The sequence below is a fragment of the Ammospiza caudacuta genome, chromosome 4 (genome assembly GCF_027887145.1).
Source record: "Ammospiza caudacuta isolate bAmmCau1 chromosome 4, bAmmCau1.pri, whole genome shotgun sequence".
In the NCBI taxonomy this organism is placed as follows: Eukaryota; Metazoa; Chordata; class Aves; order Passeriformes; family Passerellidae; genus Ammospiza; species Ammospiza caudacuta.
Window position 1 is genome coordinate 55,057,248 of NC_080596.1, and position 21,501 is coordinate 55,078,748.

The 21,501-nt window shown below is 35.0% G+C and overlaps 1 protein-coding gene across 3 annotated transcripts in view; it reads left to right on the plus strand.

Moving 5' to 3' along the window:
* Window positions 1-21,501, plus strand: part of PDS5A (PDS5 cohesin associated factor A) — a 75,525-nt gene that overhangs the window by 36,873 nt on the left and 17,151 nt on the right. For all 3 annotated transcript variants that reach the window (XM_058804290.1, XM_058804291.1, XM_058804292.1), the window contains exons 8-23: window positions 56-196; window positions 1,255-1,370; window positions 2,167-2,261; window positions 3,149-3,294; window positions 9,346-9,497; window positions 12,654-12,767; window positions 13,363-13,444; window positions 14,192-14,240; window positions 14,369-14,508; window positions 15,527-15,642; window positions 16,344-16,449; window positions 17,279-17,439; window positions 18,385-18,508; window positions 19,658-19,816; window positions 20,075-20,143; window positions 20,805-20,941. In XM_058804290.1, coding sequence (XP_058660273.1) covers window positions 56-196; window positions 1,255-1,370; window positions 2,167-2,261; window positions 3,149-3,294; window positions 9,346-9,497; window positions 12,654-12,767; window positions 13,363-13,444; window positions 14,192-14,240; window positions 14,369-14,508; window positions 15,527-15,642; window positions 16,344-16,449; window positions 17,279-17,439; window positions 18,385-18,508; window positions 19,658-19,816; window positions 20,075-20,143; window positions 20,805-20,941 — 1,907 coding nt within the window. The remainder of the gene's footprint in view (window positions 1-55; window positions 197-1,254; window positions 1,371-2,166; window positions 2,262-3,148; window positions 3,295-9,345; window positions 9,498-12,653; window positions 12,768-13,362; window positions 13,445-14,191; window positions 14,241-14,368; window positions 14,509-15,526; window positions 15,643-16,343; window positions 16,450-17,278; window positions 17,440-18,384; window positions 18,509-19,657; window positions 19,817-20,074; window positions 20,144-20,804; window positions 20,942-21,501) is intronic.

Below are 21,501 nucleotides of genomic sequence, written 5' to 3' on the forward strand. Positions count from 1 at the left end.
ATAATATTTGCATTAATGAAGGAAAATACACTACATAATATTGTTTGTATTTTAGTTTTTTAACCAGGTTCTGGTACTGGGAAAGTCTTCAGTAAGTGACTTATCAGAACATGTGTTTGACTTGATACAAGAGCTTTTTGCCATAGATCCTCACTTACTGCTGTCTGTCATGCCACAGCTGGAATTCAAGCTGAAGGTGGGTTACAGTGTAGCTTTGGACAGTCAGTAAAATTTTTGTTAAATGTTTTGTTAAAAATTTTTGTTTTATTAAGAGTGCAGAACTGTAGGTTTAATAAGTGTTCTACTAGGGAAATAAAAATCCTATATTTATTGCTTTATTTTGAAGGTAAATATAATATTAAAGAAAGGATATTGGAAATTAGTATGCAATTATGTGCTTATTGTGCTTCCAAACATGTATTATGCACACACAACATATATAATCATTATAGTGATAAATTAATGCAGTCTAATGCAAAAGCTTTAAGCTTTATGTACTTAATCTTTGGATTGCACCCAAAATTTATAAAGTAATTAGGCTGTGGTTGGCTTATCTTATGAAATGCAAATGTGTTAGCTTCAGTACTGATTTACAGAATTTTCTTTTATAAAATAATGCTTTAATAATAGGGGAAGTATTTCCTAATATTTCATCAGATTTGTTATTGTCAGCTAATAAGTTAGCTGACTGATTTCCTTGAAAACAGTTAATTTATCCTAATTTGGAAGTCTGTGGGGGTTTTAATTAAAAAGCTGTTTGACTTTCTTGAGATTGTAAGTGGACAAGAGAAATAATTTTGCATGTGTGGATGTACATGTAGGCTATGGTTGCAACAAACAAAAGTAACCAAGAAATAGGTATTTGGTGAAATTACATGTAGCTTTCATTAGTGCATATGTGTTTATAACATCTTAATTGGTGTCTTTTCCACACACATAAAATGTTTTAAAACAAATCATTAATTGTTTATTTTGTCAGATGTATATTAGAGTACTGTATATGGGTTTTTATTGCTGAAAAGAAGATTCTTTAAAAGCACAGGCATCTATTCAGTGTCTGTAATGCATTAGCTTAATATGTATATTTGTATATTTTGTTTCGTATGAATCCTATAAGGTAATCAAAGAGAGCGAGGATTATCAGAAATACTTTCAAACTCAGTTTTTAATCTGTTTAAAAAAACAGAAATAAAATTATTACTAAGATATTACAGATAATGATTTACTGTTCCTTTTTCATATTTTGATTTTTAGAGCAATGATGGAGAAGAACGTTTGGCTGTTGTTCGACTTCTGGCAAAACTCTTTGGCTCCAAAGATTCTGATCTGGCCACACAAAATCGACCTCTTTGGCAGTGCTTTCTTGGGCGGTAAGAGGAACGGGATAGAGTTCTGAATTTCTGTTCTTTTTTTGATGTCCTTTTTTTCTGTTTTCTTACAGTATTGCCTTTTTCATTTTCTTTCTAGAGGATATAACTATTTATATTTGAACGAATTCCTTATTAAATCATCAAAGCAGGAAACTGCATACAGTTATATTTTAGAAGGAAGAAGCCTTGAAAGACCGCTGCTATATTGCTATAAGCTAAGGCCATATAAGTTAGACAGACAGCACATTGTATGCATAGCAGAATTCACACAATAGCTATGCCAGCATTGTCTGAAATTTCATACTGTTCTGCTGTATCTGCAGCTCTGTTTTGCTTGGCATTTACCTTTCTGAGTGAAGAGATACATTCTTTTACATAAATGAGAAGTTCATAATCTTTTAAAAAGAGAATATTTTCAAATGGTTCCTGTTGATGCCAGTTTACATTTCTGTAATTTTGTGTGTGCGTGTGTGTACATGCACACATACAATCAACATTGTATGGAGACCTGTGTTCAGAAGTCAGTGGGCAAAATCCATTGGGTTAACATTTTGTCTACATACACCATATTAATTCTTTAATTTTAGTCCTGACTGAATTTCACAAGAAATAACAAATATTTGTATGAGGTACATTATTGAGATAAATTCAAAACATTTATATTCTGTAATTTTGCCATATAAAAGTATTCTAATAGTTAACAGAACATACTATCAACACATGTTACTACATAGAGAATAATACTGATTTGCAAAGCTAATTAAAAATTAACATTCATTATCTTCTGTCCCTCTAGGTTCAATGATATCCATGTCCCTGTGAGATTAGAGAGTGTGAAATTCGCCAGTCATTGTTTAATGAACCATCCAGACTTAGCAAAAGACCTCACTGGTGAGATGCTCATACAGGGGTTTAGAATAATCTACAAAATGAGCAAGGGACTGTGTAACTATTTTTGTACATAGCAGTCTAGTTCTGAAATGCACCAAGTCCAATGCTTGATAAGGGGGGATGGAAGAGGTATTTGCTGAGTAATTGATTTCTGTTGAAGAAGAGTGCTAGTAATTAGAAAGAGGAGGAGTGTGTGGCTTTGTGTGGACTTGGTAAGAGTGAGCAGTGAAGAAGCCACGCATTGTAGAATGAATTTTAAAGTAATTTCAAGTTCTAAAGAAACTTTGGGTAAGCCAAAGCAAATATTGGTTCGACACCCTGGCTTATTTTCAAAACTAGTCACTGAGTTCCCCACTACTCTGTTCCACTGACCTCAAAAAAAGCCTTTTTGCTGATCTAAACTATGAAGTTTCTTCTTTCTCTACAGTATCACATTAACTATGAGAAGATTTTCAGGCTTAACAGAAAATACTGTTGTTTTTTGATGCGAGCTATTCTACAACAATTGTCAGTATTTCTGATTTATTATTCACATTTTTCACTCTTAGGGAATGAGAATTCTTTTTGTTTCTTCTTATTCCCTCACTTCCCCTTTACTTACAGTATATTCTAGTCAACTTTATTTCACTTTATTGCTTCTTGCAAATGATGTTATCATAAAAGCTATCACTCCTATATTCTTCTGATATTTACAGTTACCTAATTGTTTTATAAAACTTTAACATAGAAGACATTGGAACAGATGTTTCCTGTTGGTGGCTCTATATTTAATAGATTACGTGGTTGTGATATATGAGACATTTAATTGATTAAACATTAGTAATAAATCAGAATACATCACACCTACATAAAAAAGCCAAGCTTCTCATTGTTTCTGCTCATGACAGAATATTTGAAGGTTAGATCACACGACCCAGAAGAAGCCATTCGACATGATGTTATTGTTACAATTATCACTGCGGGCAAGAGAGATCTCTCTCTGGTCAATGACCAGCTGCTTGGCTTTGTGAGGGAAAGAACGCTGGACAAACGGGTAAGTGTGTTAATAGTGTGTTTTCAGCAGTGACCTGCTTCTAAGATACTTCACTAAAAGTAAAATAAAAAAACCTGAAGCCATGGAATCAGAGAATCTTCAGAGTTGACTATTAACAGGAATACTCACGGGAAAAAAATTATTTTCTTAAAAGAACATCTTAATAAAAATTCCATATTATGGTGGCATCCATCAAGTGTTGTCAAGCAAATAGGGTCATTGACTTGTGATAACCACAGTTACATTGTAAGAACATAAGAATTGTCACACATGTTTAGGCCAAAGGTCACTATAACCCATTATAATTCTCACAGTCATCAACTTTGGATTTGTGATTTAAGGCTTAAATCCTTAAATCACAAATCCAACAATTTGTGATTTAAGGATTTCTGAAGTCTGCTGGCCCATGCTCATAATAACTTTCAACAGAACTTTATTCCAGGTATTTATCAAGTTCTTCCTTGAATTTATTTGTACTTTACAAGCCTCCATTGCATATGCATCAGTAAATTAAAGTTTATTGCCTGTTTGCACTTGCTTGCTTTTAACTTGTCTGATCATTTGATTTGGTATCTCATAGATCTTGGATTACATAAAACAATGAATATTCTTTGACTCATTTATATTTAATAAATATGAATACCATATCTTCTCTAAGTCTTTCTTTTTTATTCTAAAGAATCACCTGATTAACTTCCACACAAATTGATTGTTACATACTGCTGATCATTCTTGTCTGGATGTTCTCTGTCGTGTTGGAACTAAGGTGACCAGACTTAGGAGCAATGTGCTACCCACCAGAACATCTGATTTTGAATGGCATTCAGAGTTTGCACCATGTTACATACTTGATGATAATTTTTTTTCTTATTCTGAAACGTTCCGTCTGTCTCTTCTGCTATTTCTGAGCACTGAGCTGACAGATTTGGAAAACATTCATGTTAACGTCAGTGTTTTTCTTTAATAACTTCAGGTGGTATACTGCCAGATACTGTACATGCAGAGTTAATGCTGGTGGGAAAACCTATCCTTAATCTGAATTTCTTCCATTTCACACCGTAACAATTCAGTAGCATGACATTTTTCTGCAACTCTTAATTATGTTACATCTGACTACCTCAGTAAATTTTACACACACTGTTCAGTTCATTTTGTAATAAGTTTTTATATGGTAAATGTCAGAGATTCCTTTCTGACTTCATCTACAGGTTTATTTTGTTCCCTTCATTGTGAAAATCAGTCATTTATTTCCAGCTATTTCCCCCTGTGTTTTAGTTGATAAAAATTCTGTTGTGAATTAATTATTTTAAGGCCCTCTGGTACAAGGCTTTGTTGGAAATTTTTTGGCATCCTAATGCATTTTACTGATGGACTTCTGGATCTGCTAAAAGTTATTTTTTCTTAGCTAAAACTTGCCATTATGTAAAGTTTATAGACAAATTTCTGTAACTTATTTTTCAGTAGTGTCAGCTCCTTCTTGTCATTACTGTTCTATTTCAACCTGTTTGCCCATTCCAAATCAGATGTTCTTTTGAGAGGCACATTGTTCCTCTTCACACCTTTTGGTTTCTTTCACATTTGCTGTCTTCAATCTGCTTATGGACAGATTGCAAAAATAGAATAATTAGTATCTGGTATATAATATCTAAATTCTTGTAAAAGTCATAGATCGGTTACCACCTTTTGTAATTAAGATTACAGAATCTTAATTATTTTCTTTCTGCTTGCTTTATTAATTTTTTTTAAATGTCTCTTAATGATACTTTAAGAAACCTCTTCAGAGGTCTCCTGGAATAAATCTGTTTGTCTCAGCCATACAGAAAGGGTCTGGAAGGCTTCCTGCTTCTGCAGTCTTTGGTGAAGATGTTTAGTTAGTATGCTTTTAATAACTTATTTTTGAAACTGTTGCCCGTGCTTCATCAAGGATTTACTTTCAATTTGCCAGAGTTTATACTGTTTCCTGTTTACATTTTTTCAGATGTGGCTCCATGCTCTTTGGAGAGTGATGCCTAATAGCAGACTTCTCTTTACAATGTAGCTATGTCAATTTTTTTCCCTTATTATTGTTGTTTTTTGATAGGCTATAGAAAGGATACCCCCTATGTCATTCTTAGGTGTTTTTTTTAATATTACTTTTTTTTGTTCTCCTTTTAAGTAGGAATGTTACTATGATTGATTTTGAAAATAATGTCGTCTTTATACAGAGAAATAATGATTTTGAGTATGTTCACTATTATAAAGCAGGTCTTCAATTACCTGTACTTGCAGCTTGACATTGCATGTTTATCAGAAGTGATCAAGATCACCTTCCTTCTTTTTCAGCCCCCAAACATGTCCAAAAGTTAATTTATGAGATCTAAAAACTTTTAGTATAGTCACCACTTTGCACTGGGACTTACGACCTAGTGAGAAGGGGATGATTGTTACTGTGTCTTCACCAGTGTTTCTGTTTTCCTTTAGCCTGCTGCTGTCAGTAAGAGGCAGTCAGCTATTACTGCACAGCTGTAATACTGATTTCTACAAAGCTAGGTCTTTTTTTGTGTGGCTTTAAATCAGTGTGGTGGCATGTAATGTTCCTCATACGTTAGACTAAGTCATTTCACACCAGTTGTAGGTTTGATATATTGCATTTCAAGGTTAGGTGCTTTTTCAGGTGATCAGTGAAGAATAACTTTGTCTGTACATGATGTTTCTCTTATAAAAATCTCTGGAGAGAGCTTTATTAAAAGTATATCCTGAGGGGAAAATAAAATTGAGTGCTGACTAGAAATTACTACAACAAATACTTCACATTTGAAGTAGACCTTAGCAATATAGCATGTGTTAGTAAATATAGTTACTACTGTAGAATGAAGATCAAGGACTTGTAAACTTTCATCTGTTTTTTAAAAATTATTTTTAGGATTTCTCTCCCGTTTGGGAGAGGAGCGTTGCTAATATCCATGTAACTATATTTTCTGGGTAGGATTTTCTCAATTCCAGGCTGAGTGCACTATACCTTTTTTAATCACTCCTTTTCTTTAAAAGACCTCTATATTTTGCTGGCTGCATTTACCCCTTGTAGCTGGATTTCTTTTGGATACATCTACTGCAAACTCCTAAATGATGGTTCATCAGTTTGACTTCATCTTTTTAGGTCTGCAGTCATTTGTCAAATGAGTGTTGCTATTACTATGAAAAGAATGCTTGTCCAACAGGCTGAAGTAAAGTGCCAACCTGTCATTTCAGTTCTGCCTCTTATCTGTATAAAGCAGGGAAAAAATTTTAAGTCATAAAACTTATGACTTAACTGGTACACCATTTAAGTGATCTGTTTTTTTTCTCTTGACCATATTCTTATTGACACAGTATTGGTAAAGATAGTCTAAACATTTCCTAGAGTGAAAGTTTCTGGCTAAAAGACACTACTTAATTTTTTAAAGGAATGTCCTTAGCTGTTTTGATCTGTATAGACATTTGCATGATGATTGTAACTATTTATAAAACAACAACAATTTTAAAAACAAGTGAACAAACCCCACTTCCACCAGTAGTTTTCAAATCCGTTTTTATTCTCCCCATGGAAAAGTAACTCTGGTAACATGCTCCCCAAAAACTGAAAGCTAGTCTTTGGTAATAATTGTTCTTAGGAAAGCTCCTTTGGAACACTCTTTCAAAGGTCTTTCCAGCATCTTCACTTTTCAGAATAATTAGGAGACATTTTAAAAACAAATAACAAAAATACTCTTGTCCATAATGCTGGAATAATCTTAAGAACCTGAGAAGTTAAGAGAGTTTTGACAGCTGACTTTGTTGGCATTTCTCCCAACAGTCCTTATGGAGTAGAGACTCAGGCCCTTCATAAGAACTGACTTGCACATCATCAGCTTGAAGTCAAAAGCTATAGAGGGAGGAGCCATAGAATCATACACCCATTTTTGGTTCCTCTTTATGCATTTTTCTGCATGTGCATTAGTTTTAACTGTACTGAAAACCATTGTGGCTTTTTTCAAGATAAAGGAGAACTGTTGTAAGGTGTTTATTATTGTTTTGAATTTTCAATAGCAGGTTTTTTTTCAAAACTCAGCCCCACTGTCATCAGTGGAGGAATTTAATTATGTTGGTCAACCAAGGAAGCTAAGGTTATCAAAATTCTTCTTTTAATTGAATCAGGGTAGTAATTCTGTTAGCTGTGTTTATGTATGCTGTCTTTGAAACTGATTATATTCCTCTTTTTGTTTATTTGCTGTTTCAGCTTTAATTCTCAAAAGTGTTTTACTCTTTTTTCTCCCTACATGTATCTCCTATTTAATGACTTGCTTCCGTGGTGTTCCAAACATTCTCTAAGGGGTTTGGTCCAGTGTCTCCTACTGTCACTGCAGCTGGCTTTCTACATGCTCTGAGATTACTCTACAGCTATTTCACTAATCAGAATTCTATTTGCAATCCAAACCTCCTTTCTTTTGTAACTCCTTTTTACTCCCACATTTTAGGCTTAAATTTTCTGGAATCATTTATAGAAATAATTTTTTGTTTTCTTCTGACAAGTTTTGCCATCCATCATTTCTGTCTCATATAGGAGATCTGATGGAGCTACCACCTGCATAGGAAGGGTATATCTGAATGCAGAAAAATATTAATACTTTTCTGAAAATGTTTCCCTTTCAGGCCTTTATTTTCTTTAAAATATGCTTTAGACTGTAACAGGAGTGAACAAATTCCTGCTGAAAAGTTAAATAAAAACATCTGTTTATAGCTAAAGTTTTTCTCTTTCGTGAAAACTGATTACTGTATTATGTTCTAGCAAAGTCATTACTATCTTGACTCATCTGTCACTTAAGAAATACAAGAAGTAACAAAACACAAGTTTATTCTTTCCATCTTATTGTATTGACCTACTCCAGCAGCTCTAACAGCTAGTTGTCTTGTGGTGACATTGAGCCATATTGTCTTGAAGATTTGTTTTGTCTTTGCCCTTCAAGAAAAGGAAATCATTCAGTAAAACTATTAAGAAATTAAATATGCAATACCTCAGTGGTATTGAGTCAAGCCTTCAGTTTAACAAGATTGAGGAAGTTACAGTATGAATAATAGTATCTACATTTGTGCTTCATAGACTGAGCATTGTTAGTCCTTGGGAGTTCAAGGCCAAAAGTGATACCTAGTGTGTTCTGAAAGAAATTATCTCTTTCAGTTCAAATTTAATGCATTTCTTCTAAATGATGTGGGAAAACAAGTGTCTTCTGAGGTTTGCTGTGTAAATCATTCAGCATGAGACACTATGCTGCCTAAATTAATCCTGAAGTCAGTTTTGGTATGATTCCTCACAGAATCAGCACAGGATGTCTTATGGGTCTTGTCTCTTAAATTGTTTAATAATGAGATATTTGTTATTTATTTGAGTGGATAAAGTATGACCACCAAAAGCAAGGTGGAGAACCCATGAACTCCTGTAGCTGTTGTACTCTGGGGTTTTTTTCCTCAATCCCTCCAGTCTTAGAGCAGTTGCTTCAAGGCTTCAGCAAAATGGGCCTCTCCCACTGTCCTGGAAGGTGCCCTAGGAGCTCAAGCCAGGCAGGTTTGGCTTGGCTTAGGCTCCAGATCTCCTGTGTCTAGGCAAGGGTGCTATGAGATGGTGCAAGGCAGTGGGAAGAAAGAAGTCTGCCACTTACCTGGTGCCTTCTCTGAATAGATAAGCCTTCCAAATCCTGACTCAGTAAGACACTTATTCAGGCATACATGTTAAGCTGTACTTAACTTCAATTCTGCTGGCTAGCTTCCAGATTTTTTACACTCAGCACAGAGAAGTACTGAAGTCCTAGGTACTGACAGTATTTAATCTGCACAGTACTGGCAAAAAAACTCTTACATAGGCTTTGCAAATTTTCATCTAGAGGCTTCAAACAGCATTTTTCAGCTTTTGAAGTGTCTAAATACAGGAGATCAGAAAGTGGCTATTTTATCTTTCTTGCTTCTACATCTTTACTGTATTTTGTATAATTTATTTATTTATTTATTTATTTATTTACCAAAACCAATTCCCCAACTTGTTTTAATTTCTTCCCTCTCAAGTGGCGAGTAAGAAAAGAAGCTATGATGGGTCTTGCCCAGCTGTACAAGAAGTACTGTCTTCATGCTGAGGCTGGAAAGGATGCTGCAGAGAAAGTGAGCTGGATAAAGGATAAACTTTTGCACATATATTATCAAAATAGCATTGATGACAAGTGAGTCAATCTAAGTCTTCCTAATTTTAATTGTATAGTGATAAGAGATACTCTGAAAATAGGTTCTTATCCTGCGAAAGCTGTTATATTCTGCATTTATGGGTTGATGTATGGTGTATTTAATTAATCATTAAGATATGTATGCACATATTCAAAATTGTTTCATTATCTGTTCATGGATTCATTTTTATATACTGATGGAATTAGAGCTATGATTTGCATTAACTAACTACTGTGTAAGAAAAGCATTGTTCAAATCTGGCATTTACTGTAAAGGCCAGCTGTTGTTTGCCTTACTCCTTTCCAGAGGCCAGGCTGTTAAAATCCATCCTCTGTGAGTGTTATGTGTGTCCACGCCACAGTGCATGCCCAGATCTCTCCTTTTGGCATATGGACCTTTAGGTAGACCAAAAGTTGAAGAAACATCAGGGGTGCTTTCACATTTGATTTGTCTGTGTTTTGTCATTCAGTCCCTTTGATTTTTTGAAATACTAGTTTGGTGTTGAAAAAAGTGTTTTGGCCAAGGTTTTGGAAGATTATCAATAGTTTTGCAGGAAGAGAGAAGCTGTGATTAGCACACAAAGGCAGAATTTCAGCCTAGATTTTTAGTATGGTGGACTCAGAAAATTCTTTACTGTTGCTTAGCACATTGCTTATGTGGCCTGGTACTTCAGAATGTTTTGTTACCTTGGTGACTAGTCTGAATGGGCCAATAGCGTCCTTCAGTTGCCTGTTACAATACTAAATTTTTAAGCACTGCAGTGGTGAAGGCTCTGGCTTTGTTCATCTGGCTGGTTATAAGTGGGCTATATTTGATTAGTTGGCACCTTTTTTGAAAATCAGGAAGTCTTCACATGGTTTATACAAAACTAATTCAGCATATATGTGAATATATACTTTAGTTTGCATTGGTTTTTCTACCATGCTTGCATCTCATTTTCAGTACACAGGTTTGATAGTGGACAGAGAATGAATCAGTTGTATAGTGAATGGGGCAGATGTTTTCTGTATTTCTGCTCAATCAAAAGCAGAACACTGGTGGAAGTGAGGCAGGGAATTTTAAGGGAAGAGTGTGTCATCAAAACTGAGTTTCTTTCTCTGACGTGATTTCAGAAAGCCTGATTACACTATTGAAACTAGCTTTTTCATGAGGAGGCCTGGATTGTATCCTGTTTGTTTTCTCTGTCCATACAGAACGTTTGCTGGCTTGATTTTTAATGTTCTTCTAGGTCAGTTTGATCCCCTAAATTTTAATTCAAATGGTACTAGTCTTCAAGGCTGACAATTAAGTTCTCGCTCAGTGACACCATTGGGTTGGTTTCCTGATCTCAGCGGAGGGATAAATGTGTTTGTAAACTTGTCAGGATTTTAGAGATTTAGCACCTGAAGAGATGTAGAGATGCTATGATCTTTTAAGACATAAAAGATCTGTTCAATCCTTTAAACGCATAAACAAGCATGGGCCAAAATTAGCCAGCTCTGGCCTATTTTCCTTCAGTAATGCAGCAGAGAGGATAAAAAGTAGCAGCGGACAGCTCTGAGCCTTGGAGTATTTCCTTAGGGTGCATGGGATAACACTGTTTCTTTCAGGAGATAATAGTGAAGTATCACACAGAGTTCAGGCATGAGGTGGAATAGAACAGATTTTTTTCCACACATTGATAACTTGCTCACTTTTATAATGTTTTTGTTGTTGCTTGGCTGTTGATTTGCATGTCTGCTCAAGACTTAAAACTTCTGACCATAAGAGCTGCCTCTCATTCTCTGAACTTCTTTGTTTTACAATAAATATACAGGGAATGGAGTGAAACAACCACATTTGAAACAGTGCCCTATTACCAGCTATAGTTATGCTAGCCAGTCACTTTATTCACAGGAGAGAGGTGTTGTTCCCATTTTGTAAATCTTGACCCTCACCAGCAGGGACCAGGGAAGGGATGATGCAGTCGTTCCATTTGTATTGAATGCTTTTCTAGAACATGTATCTGTAGGGACATGGACTAGAGCAATGTTCATAAATTGGTAAGAACTCTGATGCCTCCGGTCTCCTAGTGTGTTAAACAGATGGAGTCCCTTGAGCTCTGAAGATCCTGTTCCCCAAACAATATAGTTCTTGGAGTCATCAGTAGGAAAGTGTACATTTAAAGAGACAAAGCCAAGTTTTCTTTAATACTAATGGGCTGTTTTGATATAGTTATATCCACACTCAAGGTCGTCCTTTTATTCATCATGTCTCTTGGAATTTTCTTCCAACAAAAATAAGCTGTGTGAGCAGAAATAAGGTGTGTTGGATCTGTGCTGCTATGGTCTCTGTACAAGGCACTCACAGAGTTCTTGCTAGTACCAGTGGACTGGTACATAGTGAAAAGGTTTTAAAACTCAAACACACACAGTATTTGTCAATAAGTATCAAATTGTATTGCTGAACATTGTGCACAGCTTTCATTAGTATGAATTGAATTAACATTTGAATGTTCTTTCATTGGGGGGCTATAATTAGATGAACTACTCACTTGTATTTTGTAGTTCAAAGTTGATATTTAATATAAAACTTCAAATGTGTATTTAAAAAAGATAATTGGTGATTGTTTTTGCTGGTTTGGTTTGTTCTCAGTTTGCCTTTTGCCCCTTTAGTTGTATATGTTTTGGTGTTCCTTCATCTCCACCTTTTTAGTGTTGATTTTTAGTTTCTGTATTCAAATGAGTAGATTCTCAAGTACTGCAGTTCAATTTTAACCATTCTTTCAAGGATACTTCAGATTTTTACTTTTCCTCCCCTTTGAGTTATGTTCTTGTATTTCTCCTTTATTTGAGCTTTTCACTGTCAGTGTTCTTCAATATATTAAAATAAACAAAGGGAGATTCTCAGATCTTAAAGACAAGGAGAATTCGGATGGTGACAGATTGCTCCCTCTTAGAGGTGAAAGTGAAAGAATGTGGAAAAGCTCTCAAGGAACAGTTCTTGCTAATCTGTCTGTCAGTAGTGGAAGGAGTCTTTACAGCTGAGAAAAATGCCACTATTTTTGTTCTCTTTCTGCGTTGAAAAATCTAGTTTTAATGACTTCTGCTATTTCTTGTTTTTTCAGCTTGTCTGGAAGGTATTGTTTGACATGTACAGTAGTGATTTCTCTTCTTTTTTTTCTTCTTTTCCTGCAGATTACTGGTAGAGAAAATCTTTGCTCAGTATCTTGTTCCACACAATTTGGAAACGGAAGAGCGAATGAAGTGCTTGTACTATTTGTATGCTAGCTTGGATCCAAATGCTGTCAAGTAAGTATAGTTTCTATTCAACAAATACTTGCTTTCTTAGGCTTTTCTAGCATCTCTGTTATCTTATATTATGTAATAAAAATACAGCTAATGGATGCTTGGCATTGTTTGCAAGTAGCATAGTATTTGAAAACATTTCCCTTTTATATACAAACCCGACACATCCATTAGACAAAAGGATCCCATCATATTTGAGAAGAGCGAGTTTATCCATTCATTTTCATGCAGATTTAAAAGTGTGCAAGTGATGACTTTTAGGTTTGCTCTGTATTAGGAACCATGGTGAAGGTGTCTGTAACTGAATTCTGGTTGATGGTGGACTGTTTTTTATTTGGGTGGTTGTAAGAAATACTACAGGTGTCCTTTACATGTTAAGTTGCTCCTAGAAGAATAAGAGATGATGTTCTGTAAAAAGAGAAAATCAGTTCCACCTTGTTTTCAACACTTATTTTTAATATTTGGTAGGTTTTCATTGTACCTAATAGGTGTTATGTTGCACTTCTAAGATAAATAAATTAACAATCTTGTTTATTAAAACATCCATCATGTTTTTGTCATAAAGAAGCCTTTCTTTTCTTGTTTCCCATATTTGCAGAGCACTGAATGAGATGTGGAAGTGCCAGAACATGCTAAGGAGTCATGTACGAGAATTGCTGGATTTGCATAAGCAGCCCACTGTACGGTTTTGAAAATATTTATACTTTATCTAGTGGATCTATGGGACTGATTTACTGGAGGGTTTTAATACTGTATTACTGAGTCAATGTAACTTCAGTTGATTTCTGTATGTAGACAACATTCCATTCTCACAAAGTAAAGTTGCTTTTTGTAATGCTTGAAGGTATATGACCTCCTTCTGTTGATCATTTTTTCATAGTACTGCTCAAGCTTTGAAATAAGTTTTAAAAGTTTCAAAGGTTTTTGTTCACTTTTCACAGACCTTATTTCTTTCTCACTTCCTAAGAGATTTTGAAAATTGAATATGGAATATGTTGTAACATAAAGCAGTGATTTCTTCATTAGTTAGAAAAAAACCAAGTTTTTAAGTATTTGTTCTGGAATTTTACTAGTAGAAATTTGAAATGGAAGGGCATTGCTTTGAGGTTTTGGTGAGAGAGTGGGCTTGTGGGAATTTTCTGTTCTGGGGGGTACTGGGGACATTTTCATTATTTTGACCTGTTATATGAATTAATGAATTTTTGCAGTTCTTTGATGTTACAAGAAGATTTTTTTCACCGTTCTGTGTAGTAGCTGCTAATGATAGTTACACTATTCTAGTATCTGTTCTTAAAACAAAAATATAAAACATAGGATTCAGAAGTAGAAAGTAGTGCTGCAGAAGAACTAACAGATCAGGTTAAAGGTGTATTTTTTATAAAGGAGGTATTGCTGATTTGTTTGTCTGTTTTTGCTGTTGTCCTCAGTCAGAAGCAAACAGTGCTGCCATGTTTGGAAAGCTGATGACCATAGCAAGTAAGTTTAATAGTTTTCTACAAACATTCTGTAAGCTACTACAGCATTCCTGGAAACTGTATTTCTGTGAATCTTGGCCTGCTGAAGTTGCAGATTTATCTCACATTAAACTGTTTTTAACCATACAGAAAACCTTCCAGATCCTGGGAAAGCACAAGATTTTGTGAAGAAATTCAATCAGGTTTTGGGTGATGATGAGAAACTTCGGTCCCAGCTTGAACTGTTAATTAGCCCTACATGTTCTTGTAAACAGGCAGATGTCTGTGTGGTAAGGAAATGGAAAAGCAAACTTTTATACCATAAATATTTGTGCTTAAAAGTGCTGCCTGTAATTAATGGTCATCTTAGTTACCTAAACATGGTTTTTACGTGTTTCCAATTTTCAAAAAAGGCCTTTTTGATTAACATGTAGAGATTAGGGAAAAGATAATTATGGTCATTATTTTAAGAAAACATTGGCTTTATTCCTTCCTGGGATTATAAGCAGCAAGCATAATGTCTAAAAAAACAGTTTATTTCTTCAAAATATTTTGTTTCAAGTGCTTCTTTTGTGGTGAGGTTCCCAAACTGTCTTCTCACACTGATTCAGCTTTCAAGTACCAGCAAGTCATCTGTTATCATCTGCATACTATTGATTTATTTTTCATCCTAGAATAGTATTTTGACATCACTCTTTTATTTTTCTCATTTTATTTAACCTCTTTAAAAACACACACCTTAATATTAAAATGTACTTTTCCAGATTCTGCCACCCACCACAGATTTTTTTGTAATGGTCTAAGGCAAAATAAGCAATTTCATTGACAGGAATTGCAAAACTCACGAAGAGCATCTATGAACAGATATAGCCTTCTTGGGTTTAGTCTAATGGCTCAGAAATTTTACAGGGAAGGGAGCAAGACAATTTTTTCATTGTTATCAAATCTCAAGTACTGCAGGGTTACCCACAGTTTTCTGGATTACACTTGACAACAGACATATACATTCTGTGTACTGCACTTCACTCTTCTTTAGATCTGTTTTGAATCTCGGCTGCAATTCTTAAGAATCCCTGAAGAACTCTTAACTAGAAACCTATTTAAATAGTTTTGTTAAGTATGTCTGCTTTGAATATAACATGTTCAAGAGAGGTGTGGAGATACCAGCAGCCCCTCTCTTAAAAAGATTTCATTGATGATATGGACAGTCTCTGTGGTAAAAAAAAGGAACTATATTTAGCTTACTCAACATGTTAAAGAAGTAAGTAAAATGAGTGTAATTCTTGTTTGTATCTAACATTCTTGTAGAGGGAGATAGCCCGGAAACTTGCAAATCCTAAGCAGCCAACAAATCCTTTTCTGGAAATGGTCAAATTTCTTTTGGAAAGAATTGCCCCTGTACATATTGACTCAGAAGCCATTAGGTAAGTTTGAAAGATCATGAACAATTGACTCATGAATGATTAAAATATGCTAGAAATAGCTAAAGAAAAAATTATTTTCTTGGTGGTTAAATTGGTCTGTCCTAGCACTAAGTGTGTGGGTGAGTTTTAAATCAAAATTATGTAGATGTATTCATTCCTAGCAACCTAGAGGATGCAACTTCTTTTGATGCTGCTTTGCTGTGCTGTCCATAAAATGATTTTTAAAATGTAGCAGTTCATGGTGAAAATTCTATTTGTGGGGCTTCAGGTGAAAACTGTGAACATAATTTTCATATAGTTAACTGCAGCACAGTCTTCCATAGAGCATCTGAATTAATTAGCTTTTGTGGGATTGTGTAAGAGAATGTTTTGATTTCTTTTGAGACTTGTCTGGCAACCTAATTACGTTCTGAAACTTGTGCAAGTATGTGTTGATCTAATGCCACCAGCACGGAGGGGGTTTTTTTGGGTGGATTTTTTTCCCCCCTGAAGAATTGGTTTTGCAGAAAGTGAAATTAGAAGGAAAAAGAATAATGTAATAAATCAAAAATAGCAAAAACCAAACAGCAATGCCAACACCACCCCCAAGGACTGTTACTTTCCCTTTATGTGTTGTGAAAACTAAGTAATCTTGCTTGTATCTCTAGCCTTTAACATTGTTATACTTTCTTGTTTGTTCCTTTTTTGATCTCTCATTTCAGTGCACTAGTAAAACTAATGAATAAATCCATAGAGGGGACAGCTGATGATGAAGAGGAGGGTGTAAGTCCTGATACTGCTATTCGTGCAGGGCTTGAACTTCTCAAGGTAATCTGCATCAATGCAGCTGTAATGGAAGGGGCAAAAGGGGAATGAGCAACAATTTCATGTTAGCATGGGTTTAGTAGTTATTACTTAGATAATTACTTTTTTAATGTATGAAACTGCTTATTAATGCTCACTTGAAAGAAGAATAATGGAAGAGATGGTTTGTTGGAAGAAGTATGTTTTGAAAAGGGTGCCAAGCATTGAAATGTACATGTTAAAGCAGAAACTGGTTTCTGCTTAGGGAAGCAGAATTGCTCTACTACTTAGGGAAGTAGTAGAGAAAAAGGTGTAAAGTGAGAGGAAGAGAAACGGGGAAACTGGAAGAGACACCTTCTCTGGGGTGTCTGTGACACTGGAGGGAGAGCAAGCAGTTAGCTCAAGAGCCATGTTATTGAGTGAGAAAAAGGGAACTTGTGTTCAGTGGTGCTGAGAAGTGGAAAGGGGAGAAAGGATTTGAAATATCCTTTCAGTACCACATGTTTTGTTTGTAGATGTCTTAACCTTCTTGGTTTCTTTTCTGCTCAGGGACTATAGATTCTGGAAAAATTATAATTACAGTTCAGATAAATCAGGTTGAAAATAAGTGTTCTTTAATAGATTGCAATATAAACAAATACTCTTGAATAAGCATTTGTTTGAAGAAATGTGTTTTTATTTGAAAATTTCTATATCATCATCTCCGCAATGCATTTAATGAATGCAATAGTTTTGTATGGGCATGTAACAGCTATTTATGACGATGGTAATGCCCATAAACAGCCATAATTTTGTTTTTCCGATTATTCATTTACTATGAATAAATATGCCTTTTTTTAATGTGTGTCTGCAGGTTCTGTCCTTTACACATCCTACCTCGTTCCACTCTGCAGAGACCTATGAGTCTCTACTGCAGTGCCTCAGGATGGAAGATGATAAGGTAGCTGAGGCAGCCATACAGATTTTCAGAAACACGGGTCACAAAATAGAAACAGACTTGCCACAAATAAGATCGTGAGTATTGTTACATTCTGCTTTTCTTATCTGGAATTCTACCTCTTGATAGTTTATTCAATGTGTTGTCCCTATCTAGTCTTGGTAATATGAACAACTTCTCTTCCATGATTTTGATTTCCTTTAGCACCTTTCTGTCCCTATCTCTTCATTTTTTAATTATGTGCTCTCACACTTTTATGTGTTTATTGAATGTGTTAGATACTTCTTCAAAATCTTCTTACAATAGAGACATTAAAACCAGTGCATAGCAAATCTTTCAGGTTATAAAATAAGCAACAACAAAAATACAGCAAAAATATGATTATTTGGCATAATTTCTACTCATTTCTGTCCTTCACACCATTTTTTCTATCTTTGTAAGGAACACAGATACAATCTCTGATGTAGTTAACAGCTCTGTTTGTTATTAAACAAAATAAGAAGCAAAATCTAAAAGCAGATATACTGCAGGAGATTCAAAATCTCACAGCAAAGCAGTAGTTTGCTTGGGTATACATTGTGATTAATAGTTCTGGTTATAAAAGCCTGTAAGCACACTGATGTTCAGTGGTTATTCTTAGCTTTCACAGATTTTCTTCAGCCCTGTTATTCCCAGGCTTGGATGATAAGTCCAGGAATTCATCCTAGCTGAAACTGTCATGTTGCCTCCACCTTTCATTTGTCTTCCTAAATAGCTTTATTTTGATCATTATTTTCTATTACGTTTGATTTTTTTTTTCCTGTGGGTTGTTTCCTTCTTGTATGTGTACAGTCAGATATTCAAGTATTGCTAAATACAGTTCCATCCTGCTTTTTACTTTATGATTGTGATCTTTCCTGAACAGACTTCAAAGGAATACTTGATTTATAAGACAGTGATGATAGATTTGTGTGTGTGAAGATACTTATTTTTTTGTAGATTGCAAATTGCATTTTGAAGTATTCTATTTAATGTTCACACAGAACACTAATTCCGATTTTGCATCAGAAAGCAAAAAGAGGCACTCCTCATCAGGCGAAACAAGCTGTTCACTGTATACATGCCATATTTTCAAATAAAGAAGTACAACTTGCGCAGATCTTTGAGGTATGTGTTGCCCTTAAGATTTGTTTCTGTTATTAATTGATACTACTAATTAAAATTAATTCCTACTGTTTATTAACAGGTAACAGTTTGTGAGATCAGGAAGCCTACAGATGTATGGTAGTTAAGTAATCAATTTTACAATAGCAAGTTATTATTATTTGTTTCTTAAAGTCACAGTTTACTAATATTCTCATGTCTGATAGGTAAAGGGTTTTCTTTTTATCTGCATGGGAGAAGTTTGGGGGAAGTAAGCTGAATATGCTGGCTCTATCCACACAAATCCCATGGGGACACATTTAGCAGATAGTAAATGGGAGATAACATTCCCTGCTTTCAAGCTGTATTCAATTACTCAGCTTTAAGGTCTTTACACATACAGCCTTGCCTCACTGAGGCAGTGAGTGCAGAAAACTATGTTTGGCTGTAAGCTCAAGCATCAGCTTACTGCTCACTTACTGCTTCCTTAGACAAGTTATTAAGCAAAAAGATATTCTATACAGAGCAGTTTATTACTTCTCACTGTAGTCTTTTAAATAATAACATTATTAATCTGCACTTGTAAAATATTTTAGGTTCTTAATCTTGGCTGTCTTTGAGCCTGTGCATAATTTATAAGTGTGAAAAGCTTTGAATTAAGCTTGCAGAGTTCGATTTCTGCTTAGAGTTCTGTGAGAGTGCTTGTTCCCTCCCTAATACCAGAATCTGATGCAATGGTGTGGGGTGATACAGGACTTGTCCTGGTGACTGTTACCTGGAAGGTAAATACTGATGGCTAGTAGAAATGTCCCTGGTGGTTTCCAAGGTTTTGGCTGCTGTTTTCTCCCATTTGCAGTTGGGATTCAGGTTTTCACAACTTCTGAACAAAGTTAAGTCAAAGTTTTTTCCCATGTCGCTCAGGTTTGAACGTGTTTCACTTTAAAATAAGAAGAGAATATAGAATTTGTTCTGCCCTTACCTTGTATGGGATTTTTATTTACTCTGTTGGATAGGAAATTGTATTCTTTATACTTTTGATTGCTAATTGTATTCATTCTTTTGGAAAAGCAGTGAAATGCATCAGCAATACAGCAGTAAAATAAACTATTTTAAGACATGTTAATTTATTAACTGAAGCTGAAATTTAAATTTTTTTTATTTTTTCTTCTCCAGCCTCTTAGTAGAAGTTTGAATGCTGATGTACCAGAACAGCTTATAACTCCCTTGGTCTCTTTGGGTCATATTTCCATGTTGGCTCCAGACCAGTTTGCTTCTCCAATGAAATCTGTTGTTGCAAATTTCATTGTGAAAGATCTCCTAATGAATGACAGGGTAAGATTGTCTTTTTTTTTTTTTTTGTAAGTGCTTATTATGCTGTTAGCCTATTATGAGCTCTGTGGGGAATAGAGCTTTTTTTTTTGTCAAACGGGTCTGTAAAGTAATGTTCTGTAAGTGGTTAGTACAGTGATAATTGCATTATAAAACATACTTTTTGGAAAAGAAAGCCTAATCCATTCCTTTCTTCTATTTTTACTCCTTCATTTTCTGTATGGATTGAAGCAGTTTGTATACTTACATGAATTTCTATAGTCAACAGGTGAGAAAAATGGAAAATTGTGGTCTCCAGATGAAGAAGTCTCCCCAGAAGTACTAGCAAAGGTGTGTTATCTGCTGACAGCAATAATGTGTATATCTGCAATTAAAAATTTACTTTTCTTCAAGCTGTGGGGAATATTAGAAGAAATCCATTCAAGTGTTTTTGTATTAGTCCTATTAGAATATTATTGTATTTGTGGATTATACACAAAACTGATGAAACTGATAGAAACTATGCGTTCTGTTGTCTTCACTTACTGATATTAATTATTCAGAGCATTGAGAAGAACAAGAAATTCCAAAGTTGTAGTTTTCCTTATAATAAAAGTGACTCTGACTTTACTGACTTGTAAACAGATTTGACTTTACTGACTGTAAACAGATTTGAAATAAATTGAGGCCCCAATGAATGGGAATCTAATTATGGCCATTTCTTGGAATTTTTATCTAGTTGCTTTTACTTTTAATCATATATCAAGTATTCCTGCATCCTTTGCAGATGCAAATTTGCAAAGACAGTGCGTCATAGTTGTAGTCTCCTGAGGTCATAAATACTGCTTCTTCTTTTTCACTCTAAATGTTTACTGCTTCATTCTGTTCCTTTAAAAATGTATCCGCTCTAGTAGACAGGAATCTATGGGAATTTCAATTTGACAACAGTAGGTGTTAGTAACTTACCAGCTCTGGCAAGTAAGTTGATTGTTGATTTGTTTGTGTGTGATAGGTGCAGGCAATTAAACTTCTGGTGCGCTGGTTGTTGGGTATGAAGAACAACCAGTCAAAATCCGCCAATTCCACACTCCGGTTGTTGTCAGCTATGCTCGTCAGCGAAGGAGACTTGACAGAACAGAAGCGAATCAGGTCAGAGTTTGTTCCATGCTGGCTTCCATACATTTTGTTTTAGAATTTCAAAGAATGTTGGTTCTTTTAGAGTGTTTGTGGAATGTTAAGGTCAGCATCATGTTAGCTACAGATTTGATCAGAATATTAATATTAGGAGTGGAGTGGCAGCATGAAATTCTGTTAGATACTCCCTTTCTTGCAATTTGCTATTACCTACAGAGTTCCAAATTAGATGATTTTCCTAGTGAAAGACATTGTAGAGAGTAGAACACCTGCAGAGCTATCTTTGAAAACAATTGAGTGATAACCACCTCCCAGGCATGTTAGATTTTATCTTGGGTGGAACTTCTTCATTCCAACTGTGAGGTAGCTGCACCTCAACTTCATCTTGAGGGTGAAGGAAGGAAAGAGAAAAACTGGCAAAAGCGTTGCTTTAATTTAGACAGTACAAGAAACTTGACCTATCTTATTTCGTTGTTTTACTCAAAGTAGAGGGTTTTTTGTGGGGAAAGTAAAGCACTTTATTTTTTACAAATTTGGTAGGGTTAATTTAGCTTGATCTAGAGCTGTGTTGCTGG